Source organism: Aphanomyces astaci, assembly GCF_000520075.1.
Source record: "Aphanomyces astaci strain APO3 unplaced genomic scaffold supercont1.25, whole genome shotgun sequence".
NCBI classification, from domain to species: Eukaryota; Oomycota; class Saprolegniomycetes; order Saprolegniales; family Verrucalvaceae; genus Aphanomyces; species Aphanomyces astaci.
In genome coordinates, this window is record NW_009798288.1 from 515,458 (window position 1) to 535,651 (window position 20,194).

General features: G+C 44.9%; 6 protein-coding genes across 6 annotated transcripts in view; 3 read left to right on the forward strand and 3 right to left on the reverse strand.

Annotated features, from left to right (window-relative positions):
- Positions 1-1,771: 1,771 nt before the first annotated feature.
- H257_09916 (hypothetical protein) lies at positions 1,772-2,866 on the reverse strand (the record flags this gene model as incomplete). The annotated part of the gene is made up of 3 exons (XM_009836298.1): positions 1,772-1,983; positions 2,381-2,455; positions 2,512-2,866. 3 exons carry the CDS (start codon positions 2,864-2,866, stop codon positions 1,772-1,774), a joined length of 642 nt encoding a protein of 213 aa, XP_009834600.1.
- A 1,118-nt stretch (positions 2,867-3,984) lies between these two features.
- On the forward strand, positions 3,985-4,794 carry H257_09917 (hypothetical protein). Its single transcript, XM_009836299.1, has one exon. It carries the CDS (start codon positions 4,319-4,321, stop codon positions 4,694-4,696), a length of 378 nt encoding a protein of 125 aa, XP_009834601.1. The 5' UTR covers positions 3,985-4,318; the 3' UTR covers positions 4,697-4,794.
- Positions 4,795-5,215: 421 nt separating this feature from the next.
- Positions 5,216-6,173, forward strand: H257_09918 (hypothetical protein). Its single transcript, XM_009836300.1, has 3 exons — positions 5,216-5,363; positions 5,417-5,855; positions 5,916-6,173. Exons 1-3 carry the CDS (start codon positions 5,245-5,247, stop codon positions 6,039-6,041), a joined length of 684 nt encoding a protein of 227 aa, XP_009834602.1. The 5' UTR covers positions 5,216-5,244; the 3' UTR covers positions 6,042-6,173.
- Positions 6,174-10,461: 4,288 nt separating this feature from the next.
- Positions 10,462-11,766, reverse strand: H257_09919 (hypothetical protein). The gene has a single exon (XM_009836301.1). It carries the CDS (start codon positions 11,310-11,312, stop codon positions 10,773-10,775), a length of 540 nt encoding a protein of 179 aa, XP_009834603.1. The 5' UTR covers positions 11,313-11,766; the 3' UTR covers positions 10,462-10,772.
- Positions 11,767-12,115: 349 nt separating this feature from the next.
- H257_09920 (hypothetical protein) lies at positions 12,116-12,567 on the reverse strand. The gene has a single exon (XM_009836302.1). The coding sequence runs from the start codon at positions 12,545-12,547 to the stop codon at positions 12,158-12,160; it is 390 nt and encodes a 129-aa protein (XP_009834604.1). The 5' UTR covers positions 12,548-12,567; the 3' UTR covers positions 12,116-12,157.
- A 312-nt stretch (positions 12,568-12,879) lies between these two features.
- Positions 12,880-20,194, forward strand: part of H257_09921 (hypothetical protein) — a 15,370-nt gene continuing 8,055 nt past the window's right edge. The window contains exons 1-7 of the mRNA XM_009836303.1: positions 12,880-14,434; positions 15,296-15,413; positions 15,929-16,060; positions 16,153-16,349; positions 16,467-16,585; positions 16,742-16,846; positions 17,257-17,832. Of these exons, the coding sequence (XP_009834605.1) occupies positions 12,907-14,434; positions 15,296-15,413; positions 15,929-16,060; positions 16,153-16,349; positions 16,467-16,585; positions 16,742-16,846; positions 17,257-17,832 (2,775 nt within the window). The 5' untranslated portion in view covers positions 12,880-12,906. The remainder of the gene's footprint in view (positions 14,435-15,295; positions 15,414-15,928; positions 16,061-16,152; positions 16,350-16,466; positions 16,586-16,741; positions 16,847-17,256; positions 17,833-20,194) is intronic.

Here is a 20,194-nt window from a genome sequence, read left to right on the forward strand (position 1 = left end):
TTAGCGTGGCAGTCTATATTTCCAAGCCGCCGACTTACGACTGACTTGCGTAGATACATAGTTCTCATGCGCTATATCTACTCTACGTCGTTTCGCCACTCGCCGCCTGAACATTTGGCCACCACAGCCACTACGCGACAACAATTTTCTGCGCTCCGCTGTCATAGAGCTGAAAATGGACAATGAATTTTAGGACGCATCATTGGTTGATTTTTCCTTGTTATTAACCAATGTCAGTGAAGGCAAAAAGTCGCTGATATTTCAGCGGCTTGTGGAAAAAGCCAAAAACCGCTGACACAAAAGTCGCTCCGAACACGCCCTGTTAGCTCATGTGCCAGACTCTCGATTTGCGTTGTTTAACGTGTGGTTTTAATTTTGTCATCCATTGAATAGAGCGATAAAACAATGGGCAAATTGGTGAAAAGCACATTAATATTAATAGGACGAAACACACCTACTACTAACGTTAGTAGTACTAAGAGTATCATGAGGTGAGCGAGTGGACTTACAAACGTTAACAGTAAAGTACTAGTACTACCGGTAAACACTGGATCGAGCACAATATGCACTGATAAGACTGACGTACCACCACACACAAATTTGTATATTGTACTACTGTAAGGCCCTGTGAACGTTAGGTGATGAAGACATACGTGGTCATTATCATCGATCGGCGGTTTGGGTTACTGTCGCGATTCGAGACTCCACTTTTTCGGTTGCGAGAGGTTTGGAAATTGAAGATTGATTGTTGTGTTGCGACACAAAAAAGCAGGGTGAATTGAAACTGCCTTTGACGGTTACATGTGGTGGAGATGCACTGATGGCTACAGTTGGCAACGGACTGTCCAAACGGCGTCACACTTAAACCAGCCTAACTTTGAAAATACAAAGCCCAACAAACAACGATGAAGACGGTGGTGTGTCTTGTTCGAGGGAACCTGTGTCGTATCGATACGGAAGATCGTCAGTTCATGCCTGCCTTTTGACCTCACACCGACATATCTATAATTTTGCTAAGTGGGAATCGTCCGTGAGTGAGTGTAAGCTGTTTCAAGGTCCCCTGTCTTGGGTTTCCATTCATCCCTTGATCCACGCCGCGGGGGATATTTGGTTCATTTGGCCATGTGCGTATACCACTCAGCTTGGATCGCTGCAATTGCAGTGGCGTGTACCCCCTTGATGCATAAATCCTACGTTATACAGCCCCCCTCCACAATAATTGACTCTCCCAGCCCAATAGACAATGCGCATTCTGTACCGTTAGCGCACTAATGTACAGTACATACTCATTCGCATACTTCTAGAGTATGTACATACTCATTCGCATACTTCTAGAGTATGTATGCATGCGCTTTTAACAATTACAGTACAGTACCGTACTGGTATGTTGCATGAGGGGATACTATGGAGGACCCCTAAAATCTGATTGCCAATGCGCTAAAAGTGCAGATCTCATGGACAGGCAGTCCAGACTGCTCGTTGAATTGTCGAGGAGGGTATACCGAAGGGCCGTGCAGGGGTTGCACATCGCTGCAATTATAACGATCAACACTTGGATGTAATCATAATCACGTGAGGGGGTACTGTAGACTCCTAGTAGTACATGTGGATACCCCCCGACTCATAGTTAACTGTAAGTCCAAAATTTACCCGGTGCTTGTTTTCGTCCAGTGAGCCCCATACACAACACACCCACGACACGAACGTTCACCCTGTCGCAGCATTATATATACGCTGCCAAACACCCCTGAACCCCCCTCTCGCCATGATGTTAGCGACCTTCGTGGTTTGCATTTCGGCTAGACGGAGCGTCACAGCATCCATGTGCGTGGACTTTTCCTCGCTGGTACGACGTACTACTACCGTCTTGTGAGCCAGGGATGGCTTTGGCCAAGTCTATCACGTGCTTGTTGGTTTGTGAAGAAATGGGTGGTTGGGACCGCTCGTTGCATGGCCAACCCAGTCGTTTTTGCGTGCCCGTGCCTGGCGAGTGACACATGAGCACAGGACCATGGAGCCGTATAACGTTATCTCGACGATGCATTCGATTGGCTGACTGAAACGTTAGTGTGTTTGTTGTACGAAGTAGATTTCAGAAATAGCATGAGCCAATCAAAATCGATTTACCTCTTGGACCTCTTTTTCTACTTTTGGTATAGCGAGTTGCGAAAAAATCGCACAAAAAAGAGGTACGCACAAAAAGAGATAAAAAAGTAGGAAACTGTACTTGGAACCAATTTTTCATTTTGCTAAAAATATCTACTTGGAACAGGCCTAAATAACTTCAACCATTCCAAACTATACGTATATAACCTCGACGACGACGACTGGGCGTCGTACACGCTCACTTGGGGGTGTTACTATTTCGCAGCCGAGTCACACGTGGACGTAAAGAGGTCACGGAGCCAATACCAAGCCGTGACGTGAAAAGGTTCGCCATACCCGTACAACACGGCTAACACAAGCAAAACAAGAGGTTAGTCATCCAAAACAAACGGTGGTGCAACGTACAATAAGGCCTTTGGCCCTGAACAAGGATGTGAATTTCATCATCTCGAGCATCTTCTGTATCGGGGAAGCCGTACGCAGGGTCGGACATGAAGGGGACGAGATTCATCTCCCCATTCTTTCTCATCATAGCTCGGATGCTGGCCGGAACCTTCAATCGCATGAGCTTCTGGGCGTCAGGGTCTCCCGTCTTAAGCCACTTGCCGTTGGGCTTCATCAGGTACATTTCCATCACGAACAGCGACGCGTACGATCTGGTTTGTGTATTGATTATTTCCTTCAAGGCAGGCATGAACTGACGATCTTCCGTATCGATACGACACAGTTTCCCTCGAACAAGACACACCACCGTCTTCATCGTTGTTTGTTGGGCTTTGTATTTTCAAAGTGAGGCTGGTTTAAGTGTGACGCCGTTTGGACAGTCCGTTGCCAACTGTAATCGAACAACGGGTGAACCTACACAATGATTGATGTGGTCTGCTTCCACCAGTGCCTCTTAACCAAGGATACATTATAAATAATATTGTAATTAACATTATTGTGTTTCATCCAGTGTCTCCCAATTAACGTTACTACGACGACGGTAGTCTACTAGCCCAGACAGCAATACATGTACAGTAGGAATCATCCGTGAGTGAGTGTAAGCTTTTGAAGGTCTTGGGTTTCCATTCATCCCTTGATCCACGCCGCGGGGGATATTTGGTGCGTTTGGCCATGTGCGTATACCACTCAGCTTGGATCGCTGCAGTTGCAGCGGTGTGTACCCCCTTGATGTATAAAGCCTACGCTATACAGCCCCCCTCCACAATAATTGACCCCCCCAGCCTGATAGACAGCGCACTCAAGTATGCAATGTACAGTACATACTCATTCGCATCCTTCTAGATAATGCGCTTTATCAGTACTGTACCGGTATGTAGCGTGGGGGGATGCTATGGAGTAGAATTATCGAGGAGGGTATACCGAAGGGCTGCGCACGGGTTGCACATCGAATGCAATTATAACGATCAACACTCGGATGTAGTCATAATCACGTGAGGGGAGCGTCACAGCATCCATGTGCGTGGACTTATCCTCGCTGGTACGACGTATTACTACCGTCTTGTGGGCCAGCGATGGCTTTGGCCAAGTCTATCACGTGATTGTTGGTTTGTGAAGGAATGGGTGGTTGGGACCGCTCGTTGCATGGCCAACCCAGTCGTTTTTGCGTGCCCGTGCCTGGCGAGTGATACACGAGCACAGGACCTTGGAGCGGTATAACGTTACCAGCTCATGTGTCTGTCGCCCATCGTTCAAGTCGAGCTAATGCTTGGATGATTGGTTGATCCATTGCGTTCATGCTGTTGCCATCCTGATTATTCTCGTGTAACCATAAGCTTACACCTTTTTTCCCATTGCCAGCCACCCACCGTTACAACTGTAGTACGACTACTCGTTCTATACATACTATACTTATTAAATGGAGGTACACAGGTAGTAAGTGTCGTTTACGGTTTTCGACGTTGGTTTATCTTGCAAGTACTTTTATCACGTCTTAACTATACGTAAACATTCGACCGTGATGGATTACATGAGTGTGCACGAGCTAGCTTCTGAGGGCTTTGCCTCGTCGTGGCGTGTTTTCGGCTTGTCCAGTTGGGTAGATGGCAATACTGGTACTGGTGGTGGAGTATGCACTGTTTGAGTGGCTTCTTGGCTGTTCTTAGCAGCCTTTTGCGCCTTTTCTAACGCCGCCAGCTGGCTTTGCAGGGAACTTCCCGCTTGCTCTGCGGCTTGCTTGGCTGCCAACGTCTCAATCACGTCTTCGGCGATGCCTTGTTTACGGGCTTCTCGCTTGTTTTGCTGTAGAAGGATGGCGTTGCGCACAGGATCGTCGTTCTTGAAGTTGACTACTCCCGGTATATATATGTATGTGGATCAGAAGAAGTCGTCAGCGAGCAGGAATCATCATCATACCCATGGCCGGCGCCGCGTCGGCATGGACGGCGACGGTGGACACGACTTCAAAGTCTGGCGGAACGTCCCACCGGTCTTCGCCGGTGTCGTTGTTGTGGTAATACGTGCGACCACGCTTCGATACGAGCTCGATCCATCGTCGCTTGGTGGTCGTCTTGGGCGCGGCGGCTGCGGACGTGGTGGTCGCAGAGAGCACGTGCGATGGGAGCTTGGCCTTGCACACAGTGCATGAGACGACGTCGCTTTCGCCCGCAAGCACGACAAGGTCTTGCTTTGGGATGTTCACCTTGCATGAAGGACACTTGACGAACCGGTCCATGTCGATGCCGCCTCCGAAAGTGATTCTTTCACCTATTTTAAGGTTATCCGGACCGGATAAAATTTCGGATGTGGCTCGATCAAGACGTTTGAAAAAAAAATACTTGACGCCTTAGGTTAAACCCTTTTACCTGATCAATCACACACAATCGATTGAGGGAACGGTTTGGTAGGGGATATATATATATATTATTTATATACCCGTGTCGTTGGGGTCAAACTCGTGAAAGATGGCCGCAACGCGACCTTCGGCATGCTCGTAGCCAGATAATTCAATCAGCACTTTTTGCTCCAATAACGTCGACGCTTTCGACGGCGGGTCGGCAAACTCGATGAATTCCGTCAACGTCACCTACGAGATTAAAACACGTTTTATCGATTCACAATCTGACGCGTTCAAAACACCACGTTTCTTTGAGTATTTATTTCCTTCCTTCGTCATTTTTGCAACGGCCTGCCTTCATGTTGAACGTCCTTCGTCGGCGAGCGGCTCCTGCTCTCAGCCGCGCCGCCTTCTCCCGCCTTGCATCGACTTCATGCAAGCATAACACCTCTCAACTGCGAGCTGTGGAACTGGCCATGTACGTGATTGTTGCTCGGACTTGTCGAACTCTTCCTCATTCCCACTTCGCAGGCCGCTCCCGTCTGCACATCAACAGGCTGCATCTACCCTACGATGGCTGTTCGTGGTGCTTCCTGTGGGGCTAGTCACATCCATGGACGCGAGCTCGTCAGCCAAATGTGCAGGGAACAAGGACGACGACGACAACCACGACACGTTCAACTTGGCCAAGATTCAAGCATCCGTGGAGAAAGCTCTTGAACAACTCCCGACCTCCCTGGATCAAGTGCAGACGCACGTGAGCCTTCTGGGAGAAAACGCCGACCAAATCTCGTGGGGGTTTGCGTTGGGTGCGTGCTCGGGGTTCACGTTGAAGAAGGTGTCCAAGGTCGGCGCGTTCTTGGTGGGGGCGGCCTTTGTCGGTATGCAGTACGCCAGTTACAGTGGCTACGTGAACGTCAACTATGCAAAGCTCCAGCAGGATATCACTGCCTTGATGGACACGAACAAGGTACATACATGTACATCTCTCGATGATTGACGGTGGCATCGATCATGGTCTTGTTTGTAGGATGGCAAAGTCAACTCGACGGACATCAAAGTCGTGTACGACCAAGTACTCAACGTGCTCGAGTATAGTCTTCCAGCTGGCAGTGGCTTTGGCGTCGGGTTTCTTGTTGGATTTCGAGCGGCGTAGTAGTACTACTACTACTAGTATGCAGTATTATTAATACCACGTAGTACCAGTATTATAATTCATGGATCGGAGTACAGTACTGTACTACTGTACTATTAATAATAGTATGATATATTACTATTAATACGTGGAAGGAATTGACATGTCCTCATTAATTTTTACTTGGTCAAACCAAAGGAAGCAGGGAACATGATGAAGAGCTTGCAGGATTGACTCTGGTGCTTCTTTACAGGTCAGTTGCTTGGCCATACTATTTTTAGTACTGTCCTATTAATAGTACTCCAGAGTACTAGTACTAGATTTGCGGAGACTACACATACATACGTATACACTACCGGTACATCTCAATGAATATTTGTCGTTGCAGAACGTGCCACGTCATATTGCTGTAATTGACAGCAAAGCGGTCTAGTACTACTGTAATTTACTGTAACGTTGTATAGGGAACCGATACAACAATATTTAGTGTACATTGTATGTACGTGAGATTTATATACTAAACTTTGTATACTTGGAATTCAATGCACGGATAACGGTCATCCGGACGCAGTGACTTCAACTTACAGTAAAATACTACGTAGTATGAACTTCCACAAGCAACCACCTACAACTGTACATACGGTACACACGTTTAGAAACTGTACGTGATGCTAGAATTCGATACTGCATGTGGGAGGAGGATTGCAAACGCGTAATTCTCGCCCACCAAGGCTAGGTTTTGTCCGATGGGCATACAGTAGCAGGCACTCAAGAGTACTTTGCTCGATGTAGCTCGTAGACCCGTGCATAGTATTTCTAGTTATACATATGCATAGTATTTCTAGTTATACATACCCCCGAGCAGGCTCTTACATGCGTGCGAGAAGTGCGAATAACTTACTATGTCGGAATTGGCAATAAGTACCTTGTAAAGTCGCACGAAGGAATCCGGATAATCTGCGGACAACCACTACACTTATGTACAGTATACAATATTGTACGTGTACAATGTACTACACAGTACATCCGCTCCCTAGCTGTGATCTCAATACTATATATAAATCCAATCAGATACGCTTCATTCAAATGCATTGCTTTGATTTGTCCAAATGATCAACGATTGCAGCTGGTAGACCAATCAGGTAACCCATGCAAACCCGACTTTCGACATACTCGAGTACTAGTAGTAATGAATAACTCCCTCATTAATATTCTCCACTGTTGCTTAGACCCGAAATACTGTTTCAAGTGAGGAAATTTTGTCATCCGGATACTTATGTTTTGCCCGAAGCACTATAACCTGGGACCCCGATGAATCAAACTACGAAAAATACATTCGACGAGACTTCAGGTCCGTTGGTTGTCAGTACATACAATGCTAAATCTCCGGGGTTAACTGTATCGCCAGTGGATAACCACTGAGACCGTAGCAAGAGGTGATGCAGCCCGAGTATAGAAATTCCATATAAACACTCAAATTGAAATATTTTTTGAGAATAACAAGTTGGAGCGGTTACAATGAGGGAATTATACATACGACGTTGTACTTCGTACTATTAGTACAGTACAAAACTACTACTAATAGTACGTAATACCTAGTACTACTGTAGTACATGTAATACTGTAGTACAGTTCAAACCTGCGCATTAATAGTACAACGTAGTACGGTACAGTAGTACATGGTGTCAATCACATTGTACGGTACAGTTTTACGATATATTACTACTATTAATACGTTGTACTATTATTTTAATAATAGTACAACGTATTGTGCTTTTCATGTAGTTTGCCCGTTGTTTAACTGCGCTAAACAACCAGACCTTTAAAATAATATAAACCCGATTGAAGATAAAACAACGCTAAACACAAGTTCTGCATTTCAGCAGAATAAAACAACCCTTACTTTATTTCAGCTGCTAACTAATCGAGTTGCAGCACCAGGCCAACTTACGCCGTACAACCACCAGTTCATCACGATGCATACCGTATTAGAATGTGAAATGGGAGTACTATACATCGTGTAGTCGTAGTGCGCCCTTGCCTTCCACGTACAGTGCTAAGGTTAGAGCAGATCAAGAGTTGAAGGTATGGCATAGCTTTGAATCATTGGACAGAGCGACGACTACATTCGACGAGACTTCAGGTCCGTTGGTTGTCAGTACATACAATGCTAAATCTCCGGGGTTAACTGTATCGCCAGTGGATAACCACTGAGACCGTAGCAAGAGGTGATGCAGCCCGAGAATAGAAATTCCATATAAACACTCAAATTGAAATATTTTTTGAGAATAACAAGTTGGAGCGGTTACAATGAGGGAATTATACATACGACGTTGTACTTCGTACTATTAGTACAGTACAAAACTACTACTAATAGTACGTAATACCTAGTACTACTGTAGTACATGTAATACTGTAGTACAGTTCAAACCTGCGCATTAATAGTACAACGTAGTACGGTACAGTAGTACATGGTGTCAATCACATTGTACGGTACAGTTTTACGATATATTACTACTATTAATACGTTGTACTATTATTTTAATAATAGTACAACGTATTGTGCTTTTCATGTAGTTTGCCCGTTGTTTAACTGCGCTAAACAACCAGACCTTTAAAATAATATAAACCCGATTGAAGATAAAACAACGCTAAACACAAGTTTTGCATTTCAGCAGAATAAACAACCCTTACTTTATTTCAGCTGCTAACTAATCGAGTTGCAGCACCAGGCCAACTTACGCCGTACAACCACCAGTTCATCACGATGCATACCGTATTATATGTGAAATGGGAGTACTATACATCGTGTAGTCGTAGTGCGCCCTTGCCTTCCACGTACAGTGCTAAGGTTAGAGCAGATCAAGAGTTGAAGGTATGGCATAGCTTTGAATCATTGGACAGAGCGACGACTACATGTACTGTAGCCTAACTATATCCCTAACGTTATACTTTGTATACATTACTCGGAGTAGATAATGTTAGTACTGTAGTGATCACGGATGGGAGGTCATATATGTGGCCATAGCTCCTTCAGTTTCATTGCGTCAAGCACCTTGACATGTTGACGTAAAGCAAGTTGTTTGCCAGAATGAAAACGGCAAACAACTTGTTTTACGACAGTGCCTGTAAAACCACCTTCAACCAACCAATCATCGCAATAGATGAAGTAACTTTAAACAACGCACCCAACCGTTATTCAAGTTACTTTAGACATTATTTAAGCCTGAGAAATTTTTAAACAATGAATTTAACCCTGGAATTGCCAAAAAAGGTGCAAAGCACAATACAAACAATTATTAAAATAATTGTTTGTAAAGTACTCCGAAGTACTGGTACTACAGTACTCAGGAGTACCGGTATGTAGTACAGTCTGTACTGTAGTACGGTACCAGTATGTCGATGATACTCGTGATTGCAGAGGAGCCAAATCAGTGCTGTCTCACTTGACTTCAGTATACTGCCCTTCGACTCGAAAACTACGACAGTAGGTAGTATATACAGCTGGGGATGTCCAGTGAAAAATCAACACAGTGGTATGTCATGAAAGTCACGAGTATTTTATTAATGTACAAAATCAATTCCATCTTGACAATGTTAACAATTAAAAATGATTTCAACTTTACATGACCTGATAGAAACGCATTGGACTATTGCAATCACATGCCATGTTATACCTGGTATATGTACCGACCGGTAATACCTGCAAGGCGATGGGATGAAGATTATTTGTGCCTGTTGGTTCACATTGTGGTAGCTCTGGTTACGACGACACATTTTGAGAGTACTACAGTAAGTTAGTTCGTTCAATTCACTGTCAAACCGTGGCGACGATTTGTAAGTTTGGTTCTTCTCTGAAATTACACCAGAGTTGCCTTTGCACCGCACCCATTTAGCACCATATGAGCGCATCGCATGCATTCGCACACTTTTCTCTTGGAGAAAACTCAGATGTCGTTAGGACTCCATTCAGAGACAAGGCTGGAGCTAGACTTAGCCGCCTCAGTCGACGGCGACACGACAGCAACAAGGACAAGGTCGCGCATTTGACAACTTTGGTTGCCAGGTTACTACTCTGTCCATTGATTGATTGGCATCTTCTTTCTCGCTTCTTCCGTATGTTGACAGGATCGAAGTTTATCGAAGTTGGAGCTGGCGTCAGAGGCGCGACGACAGTTGAACGCTTAATGTTACCAGGACATCCTGCTACTATATATTGTCGTCGTGTCTATGTAAATGTACCTAAAACACACACATGATCACATGTTACCTTGATTAATGTATTCCGGCATACCAGCACATCATGCTGGCTACTTTGGGGTCGTAATAGATTACTCACTCCATGTACTGTATATTTGACATATTTAAACTTGAATAACGTATGCCCATAGGTCATTGTTAGACACTCAAATTTGATGCCCAGATGGAGATTGGGGTAGTCGTAGGGGCAGTGCGATTTCCACAGCGAGGAACTCAACCAACAAGCAGGAGCAGCGGCATCATGAAGCCAGCGTCCTCCTCATCTACATCGCTGACCAAATTGAATATGAAGGAATACTTCATCCACAAGATCTTCGGGTCGACGCCGAACACGTCCCCGAATGCCAACGCGCCGCGAAGCATCTTCACGCGGCAGCAACACACGTACGCACGCGCGTCCGACCTCGACGACGACCCGCACGAGTGGGAGTTCTACCCAGAGTACCATCCACAGGAACCGCTGCCGGAAGGCATTGTCATGGACTCCCCAGTCTACGGCGCGCCAACGTTCCATTCTCCAACCCCTCCGTCACCGCCGCATCGAATGCAGCGGTCGATTTCCCTTGATACCGAGAAGTCTGGATGCTGGGACATCTCCAAGGTCCAGGAGTCTCTCAAGCGCCGCTTAAGCTGGATCCGATCGACAGTGTCCAAGATGGACGTCGCCGGCCCGAGCGAAGAACACATCGTGCAACCCTTCACCATCGAATGCCTCAACACTCCCGAAAACATGCGGGAGGCTGCCGCCGCCAGCAATGATTCCTTCCTCGAGTCCATCGAAGAAGAAATCGAGTTCCTAGACCTCCCCGATGATGCGCGGGTGACGTTCTGCGACGCCCCGTGCAGTGTGTTTGAGTTCGAGGCCATGGAAACCTTAGACGAACTCGTGGTTCGCGTCACGGAAGGTTTTGCCGCCCATGACCAACGACCAGCACAAACCAAGCTTCTCGGTTTCTGCACCAAGAGCTTGACGTACCTCAAGTACCGCGGCAGTCCATGCGCCGAAGTGTTTGCGCTGAGTTCCAACGACATCTCGATGTGGCGACGGCTGGGCCATTTCGATTGGAGTGACGACGCCAAGGACGAAGTCTGCTGTCACAAGGAACATGCATGCTGTCACAAGGAACATGCATGCTGCAACCGGTTCTCGAACGAATCCACCGCGTCCGAAGAAAGCGACGACAACCAACCCAACGAAGAAGCAGCGTCATCCCATCAAGTTCCCGTCGTGCGAGGGAACCTCCTTGCGCTTGTCGGTGTCATGAACAGTGTGCTGTGCAAGGGCGACGCGAGCTTTACCCTAAGCGACATCGACCACCTCTGTAAAGACGTCACGTACCCCGATGCCGACTCGGACGTCGCGGAAGACGACGGCTGGTGTTAAGAGACCATATAGTATAGTTAGTACAAACCTAATTTATAAAGAACAACACTGTAGGATCGACATTTTGACTTGGTGGTATTAACCAATCAAAAGTGTGCTTTCAGGCCGTTTTAACCAATCAAAAGTGTGCATTCAAGCCATTTTAACCAACCAAAAGACACCACCCTTCGCGCATTTCTCAATTTGCCATGGAAGCGTCATGGTGTCCTGCTGAATGCATACTAGCGTGCACGATGCTGTAAACGTATGCCATGGAAGCGCCTGTGGCATGTGGACGTACCGCTGTATATCGTACTTCTATCATGTGTGATGTCGGCCTCCGATGACTTGACGAATGAAGGAGATGGTAACCAAGGACAGGAACGATCAAAGGTCGATAATAAATCCCACACGTTTGCCATCATATCTAGGCAGAACGCAGCAACGTGCAACTGAGCAGGACGATCTGCATCGGGAAAACACATAGTATAATGAGGGAAGGAAGATATTTACATTACACAGACATGGTAGGGAATTGTTGTTGGGATTGATGCGGCTGCAGCGGCCGGTGAGCTGACTGCATGGGGTACAAAGACGTTTCATATGACTGTGCAGCTGCATGGTCCAGTAGTTGGGGATCGATTCCTTCCATGCTCATCTTGAGTTTCACTTTTTCTGTTGGCACCCCCGCCTGCACCATTCGCGAGTACTTATCCATCGGCGTCGACAAGAGATGGTGAACGTTTTTGCTGCTGCTGGACGTCACTGTTGCTTTGTCACGCATCTCGAGGAACGGAGCTTCGCTTTCAAAGGATTCTGCGCGAAGACGCCGCGAATATGACGCATCCACGCATGACGTGAACGCATACACCACCGACTGCGCCGCCCCCTTGAGGATGTCCATCGCTCAGAGGTCGAAAAATGGATCGCAGAATACTCATTGTACCGGTAAACTACGGATAAACCTTTATAAACAAATATCCCAGGACAGCTAGTACCGTAGTACTTCGAAGTAGTACGGCATCTCCAAATGTGTAGACGTCACATCAACAAGATCTAACGTTGTCTTGAGTACCATCACCTTATTAACGACTCCTTTGGTGACTGACATGTGAAGGAACTGAATGGGAATCGACTCAGGCAATGGAGCAATATCCATTTACACAGGTTTTTTCATGGATTTATATCCGCGGCATACCGGATACCGTTGAACTTCCGGATAACTCGCGATTGCTTTGGTGAATAAGTTTGGGGTCCAAAGCGATGGCCGATGATTCCGTGGTTGCGGCGGCCTCAGCGAGCGAGCATGCTCCTTCTCGACGTCCACAGAACAAGAAGATTGAAGGAAAGGGATCTTGTCGAGGCAAGCGAACTCGATCCGAGTCAAATCTTGGTCTAAAGCCGACGAACAAGCGAAAAAAGGGCGTTGGGTCCACGGACGTTGCTGAAGTTGATATCGACAACACGGGAGCAGGGGTCGACAACGACGAGGTGGAGGCGTTGCAACAAGAGAAACAGCGTCTTTTGGCAGAGTTGCGACGGTACACGGTGCTGGGGGACGCCTCGGCCGACACGCCACCCCCCCCACATACGTCGTTGTCCCGGCGCAATAGTCAGACGTCGTTGGTAGGTGCGCCGCCGTCGTCCTCCCCCGCGGCGCTTCCATCTTCATCCACCGATCCCATGAATCCGACATCGTCGTTCCGTCATTGGGACTTTCTCCTGCAAGAGATGCAGTGGATGTCGACGGACTTTGCGCAGGAGCGCAAGTGGCGCATTCGCAAAGCCAAGACGTTAAGTTTGTCCGTGACGAGCTACCACGGCAAAAAGTCCACGGCCGCGATGCGTACCCTGCAGCACGAAGAGCAGGCGCGGAAGCGTTTTGCCGCCAAGATGGGCCGCGACGTCAAGAAGTTTTGGCTCAAGGTCGACAAGTTGGTGGCGCACCAAGTCAAGGCCGCCGAGGACAGTCGGCGCAAGGCATCGATGGAAACCCAGCTCCAGTTCCTACTCCAGCAAACGGAAAAGTACGCGTCGGCGCTGGCCACGACGTTTGCCATGGCCGATGCGATGATGCATGATGCCAACAACCAGATCTCGTACGACGAAGAAGGCTCAGACTTTTCAGAAGTAGAAGAACCAGCAGATGACGAAAGTACGATTGAAGCCGAGGAACAGTTGCAGTCTAAGGCAGATGTGGCCATGGAAGTCGCGCTCCTTCAAGAAGAAAGCACGATGTCCATTCAAGCCTTGCACGCCAAGTACGCGGCGATCATGGAAGAAGGAGAGGAAGAAGAAGAGGGAGAAGATGGAGATGATTTAGCCTGGAATAAGGATGTAACCCCCGCGATAAATTTGGACGAGAAGACGAGGATACAGACCCGTGGACAAGCAGAAGGTACCGAGTCGGATGGCGACTTTGAAATGGACGATATAGAAGAAGCAGCAGATGATGAAAGTACGATTGAAGCCGAGGAACAGTTCCAGTCCAAGGCAGACGTGGACATGGAAGTCCAGTTACTTCAGGAAGAAAGCACCTTGTCCATTGAAGCCTTGCGCGCCAAGTATGCGGCGATCATGGACGAAGAAGAAGAAGAAGACATGCATGGCACGACGACGCTGGCTCAAACCGCGCCTGTAGAGACTAGCAGAACAAAGAGGGCCACCAGCAAGAGGATGTCGGACATGGTACCACTAACAGATGACGCCAATGATGTGTGGACGCAAGTGGGCCTCGAACGTCCGTTTCTACTGCATCATACGCTGCACTTGCGAGCATATCAAGCTACGGGTACGTCGTTATTTGATTATATATTTGGTTTATGTGCCTATTTTGTTATTTGATTATATATTTGGTTTATGTGCCTGGTTTGGGGGATTCAATAAATATCGAAAATCGAACAAACGAGTATGATTGGCTCAAAAGAACATATAGGTTGCAGTATGATTGGCTAAAATGATGGATTACAGTCCCAACGATATGTACCTCTTCAACTGACTTTTATATGAAATTTCAAAGGTCCGGCGAACAATTGTTTGGTGGTTGATTCAACCAACTGTCAGAGGAGGAAAATATGAGTAGAATAAATCCCAATATTTATTTGGTTTTTATTTATTTATTTTATTTATTTGTTTATGGGTTTTTTATTTGTTTATGGGTTTTTATTTGATTCATTTGGAATTGTTTTGGGCTGCTGCTGCTGCGATTCGCCAAATCTTGAGATCGATCGATATGGCGCATTTCACCCAAATTTGGACTTGGGAGTTATTTTGCCAAATATGTAGCGTTCGAATCTATTTTTTGATCCTATTTATTCTTGTACACACTATACTGTACAACGATTAAAGTATATATATATATATGGTTTTCCCGAATGTGGAGGGACTGGGCCGAATCAAACGTTTGGATTGGCAGAATATATTCGACAGTACGTGATTTGATTGGCTTAGACGGTTCTTTTTCATCCATTCTCTTCAGATATTTGATTCTGCCGAGGTCTTCAAGGATCCTGGTTTACCTGACATCGGATTGGTTGGCTATATTCTATTGTGCCGATAATATGATGCTCTTTGAACGATATCTATTTTCGAATGACTGGATCATGATATGCACTACTATATTATATGACATTTGAGTTGTGTGATGTTGTAGGTGTGGCGTGGCTGCTGTCGTTGGCACACAACCGCATGAATGGGATTCTGGCCGACGAGATGGGACTGGGCAAAACCATCCAGACGATTTCGCTCTTGGCGGCGCTGGCCACGGAAGGGTACGAACTATATATCTGTCTTGTGGAATATATATATATATATATGAACAGTCGGATGGGATGGCTATGTTTCTACTGTACACTGTTGTTTTACAGCATCATTCGTACTTTTATATTTCTTATGGCGTATATATATATTAATATATATATGTATATTTGGATAGTTTGAGTGGATGGGATTCCTATGTTCTACTTTGTACAATGTATGAGCATCATTTCTAATTTTATACTTCTTGTCGAATATATATATATGAATAGTAGGATGGGATAGCTTGTTATATATATATATATATGAATAGTAGGACGGGATTGCTTGTGTTCTACTTTACCTGTTGGTGACATTGTAACGCAAACCAGGTGCATGTGGAAATCACATTTACAAATGCCTCGTGACATCATCATCATATATAGTCCAGTAGTTGTCGTATAACGTTCAAGGGTATATATATATATCATATATATATCTTGATTCGGTTGTATTATTTGTTTGCTCCATTTATGTTATCTATTCATAGGTTATGGGGGCCGCACTTGGTGATTGTGCCGACGTCGTGCATCTTGAATTGGGAGATGGAGTTCAAACGGTGGTGCCCTGGGTTCAAGGTCATGACATATTACGGCAGTGCCAAGCGGCGTAAAGAGTTGCGGTATACTACACGTGCATGTTCATAACAAACTCAATATATATAATATCCCTTCAAATGACACGAATGCACCTTGTGTAACTATTAATATTTAGACTCGGATGGTCCAAAGTAAATGCTTTCCAAGTGTGCATTACGTCGTACCAGCTGGTGGTGGCGGATGCGCCCTGCTTTAAGCGCAAGAAATGGTACTATTTAATCCTCGACGAAGCGCACAATATCAAAAACTGGAAGTCGCAGCGATGGCAGACCCTGCTTACGTTCAACACACAGCGTCGGCTGTTGCTCACTGGTATATAATATATATATATATATATATATATATTCCATGTGATACTGCGATAGAGTCAGTATTAATTATAGCGAGAGTGTTGATAGTAACCGAAACGATTTGGGTGTATATGTGTAGGCACGCCATTGCAAAACAATTTGATGGAATTGTGGGCGTTGATGCACTTTTTAATGCCACATTTGTTTCGGTCGCGAGCTCAATTCAGCCACTGGTTCAGCACCCCCATGAATGCCATGGTATGTACGACTGTTTTGCGCTGCTTATTTATATGGAAAATTGGCAGATTTAGTGTTTAATTTGGTTGGAATAGTTATTTATTGCGTCGAACACGGTCGAGCAACGATGTATATATATATATATATATTGTATTGAATATTTGCTGGGACTTGTAGGTGGAAGGGGAAGCGGCCGTGAACGACCAACTAGTGTCACGATTGCACAATATCATTCGGCCGTTTGTGTTGCGCCGGTTGAAAAAAGATGTCGCCAAGCAAATGGTATAGATCGATTCACGTATCACATGCAAATATATATCGAATGATGATTCTAATATATATATTATTTTGCCTCCTGCAGTATCTTTGCCCCATGTAATTCAACGTTTTGTTGAAATATAACCTCTACATGTTTTTTAAATATTATATTACGCATATGCTTTTTTGTATGTAATATTCTTAACATTTTTTATATTTTATTTCCACTGTCAGATATATTCTTCTTTCTTCTACTTCATATATACGAATGTATTTCGCCTCCTCCACTCACATATATATATCTTATATGTCTATTGTGGGTTTAAGCTATCTTGTATACATACATTCACAATATAATCAAAACCTCTTTTCACGTGATCCTTATATACATATGTACATTTTATACCAAGCCGAGATATATGTGTATTTTCTAGCCTGGCAAGTTTGAGCACGTGGTCGTGTGCTCGTTATCGAAACGGCAGCGGTTCCTATATGAAGACTTTATGGCGCGATCCAGTACACGCAAGGCGCTGTCGGGGGGCAACTTTATGGGCATGATGAACGTACTCATGCAGTTGCGCAAGGTATGCAACCATCCGGATCTGTTTGAAGCGCGCCCGGTCCTGTGCCCGTTCGACATGGCGCCGCTCACAGTGTCATATCCGTTTGCAAACTTGGCAGTCGTCGGCCGACATCGTCGCACACTGGGCTGTTTTTATCCAGATAATGGGTTGGTTACATCCGAGGTGGCTTGGCAGGCAAGGCGGACGTTGGCGCCGTCTGTCCAAGTGTTTATCGACGATGTATCTATGGCACCACTTGAGAAAGAAGAACAAGAAGAATGGCTACAACAGTATGCGACACTGTGGAATTTTGCCACCCAGCAGAAAACCCTGCGACAGGCAGCTACACGGGCGAAAGCAACTGCCAATGCCTGGATCAACCACTGGCGATGCATGGAAACCACCCCATTTATATCCCATGAACTGCTGCGTATCGCGACCATGCCGGTATGAATCGACGAGATATATTATGATACTGTTTTTTATTATTATTCATAGTATTATTCGTATTGTACTTCGTTTAGGCTCTTGTCGGGTGGTCCGTTTGGTCATGATATTGCGTATATATATATTTATATATATATTTATGAAGGAGGAGATATGATCCTATGTTTTTTCATTATGAGTAGTATTATTATATTAGTCTTAGAAATGGCTCTTGACAGGTGTTGCGTGTGTGTATGTTTTTCATTATTGACATTATTATTATTATTAGTATGATTATTATTCTTAGTATTGACTCTGGTCAGGTCCGTTTGGTGATGTTGCATGTATATATATATATTTATATATTTTTTATATATTCCCCGTTCAACCTGACATTGGTACTATGGTGAATATTGGCGCGTATTGAACAAGGCACAATTCGTGTCGTCCTAGAGTGTGTATACATTATAATCTCCAATCCAATTTGGGATTGCATGGACCTAATAATACTTTCACACATACTGTATATATATATATATATATATATTGGGGTCTGGCCATTTATGTTTAGTATGTGTATATATCTAATATCATGGCTGATATTATAGTTTTATATGTGTTAGTACACTTGGAGAGTGGTAATGAATACTCTAACAAACGGGTATAGGTATTTATTTCGCCAGCGATGGACGTCCACAACAAAGTTGGCAAGGCGACCAGTACTGCGTTGGCTGCGATGGTCCAGTCGCCCACGTCTCGCCTTAACGACTGGCTCGAGATCATGCTGAAAGTACTCTGCTTTGTGCACAAAGCTCGAACGACGGCGCCGACGCTAGTGGTCGGGTCCACGTTGAGTGCTGGGCGGGTGCAGGACGCACTGCACTCGAAAGAAACCAACGATCAGGTAAATAGGTGTACACCTACCTATACATTTGTTCACGACGACTCTCTGAGGTTTATATATGTATGAAATGCACTATATATATATATATTGTGGATTTCACCCAAATTTGGACTTGTGAGTCATTTCGCCAAATACCATTCGAAACCATTTGATCGAAATTAAGCTAGTACATACTAATATACTGTACAAAGATGCGGAGGGACAGAGTCGGTCGTGTCAATTGTACGTTTGGATTGGCTGAATATATTCGACAGGACGTGATTTGATTGGTCGTTCTTGAATCCATTCAGACATTCGATTGGTTATTCTGCTGATGGCTCCAGTTTCGAATCGCTTTGACAATATATAGTTCTTACTTGTTCAAGACGACTCCGTGGGGTTTATATATATATATATAATGTGCATTTTACCCACAATTTTCCATGATGGTTTGTGTAGCTGCATGCGGCCCTGGACCCAGCGTGGACGATGCTCCACCCAATCACGCAGCGGCAGCATTTGTACTTTCCAGACAAGCGACTCATTCAATTCGACTGTGGCAAGCTGCAGCAACTGGACAGACTGCTGCGTGAGCTCAAGCGGGGCAGCCATCGGTGCCTTATCTTTTCGCAAATGAGCTCCATGCTGAATATTCTAGAGATATTTCTCAACGTCCACGGGTAATATATATTTCTTAATTGAATATTTAAACCTCCTCTTTTATTTGGAAAAAGGAAGAGTTGTAGCATTCTATATATATTTAAATATATATTTGTATATGGATCGTTGGTATAAATGTGTTGAGAGATGAATGTATGATATAGATATACATATTTATGTTGATGGCTGGGATCAACGTGTTTAGATGTATATATAAATATTATATACATTATATAAAAGGTGAAATTGGAGATATTATGTTCTGATGGGATGATGACATGGATAGGCACACGTACTTTCGACTGGATGGGTCGACCCCCGTGGAACAGCGGCAGCGGTTGATGGATAAATTCAACACCGACCCCAAGGTACGATATATATAAATATATATTGAGCTAGTATTATGAGTATTAATGTATGGACAACTTATACCAAATATATTACATATTTTATGACACGAGTTTGCAAAATATAATGACATATACTTGGGATTTGGGTAGGTGTTTTGCTTCATCTTATCGACTCGCAGCGGGGGACTGGGTATCAACTTGACGGGCGCCGACACGGTATGTATTTGTATATATTATATATATATATATATTGTCGAGAATTGGTAATCCCCTTCCTGATTTGTTGTAAGTAAAAAAAAATCGATCAGCTGTCTCACGACTATATACACGAATTTCGACTGTGGACTGGTGAAGCGAGAAAAGAGATTTGATTGGCTCCTTGATTCGTGTGGTGAGTTTTGATTGGTCGATGATCGAGTGTCTGGCTGGTCACATTTGATGCTTGATCGCCGCCCCTTGTCCACTTTCGAATCCAACTGACAATAATATA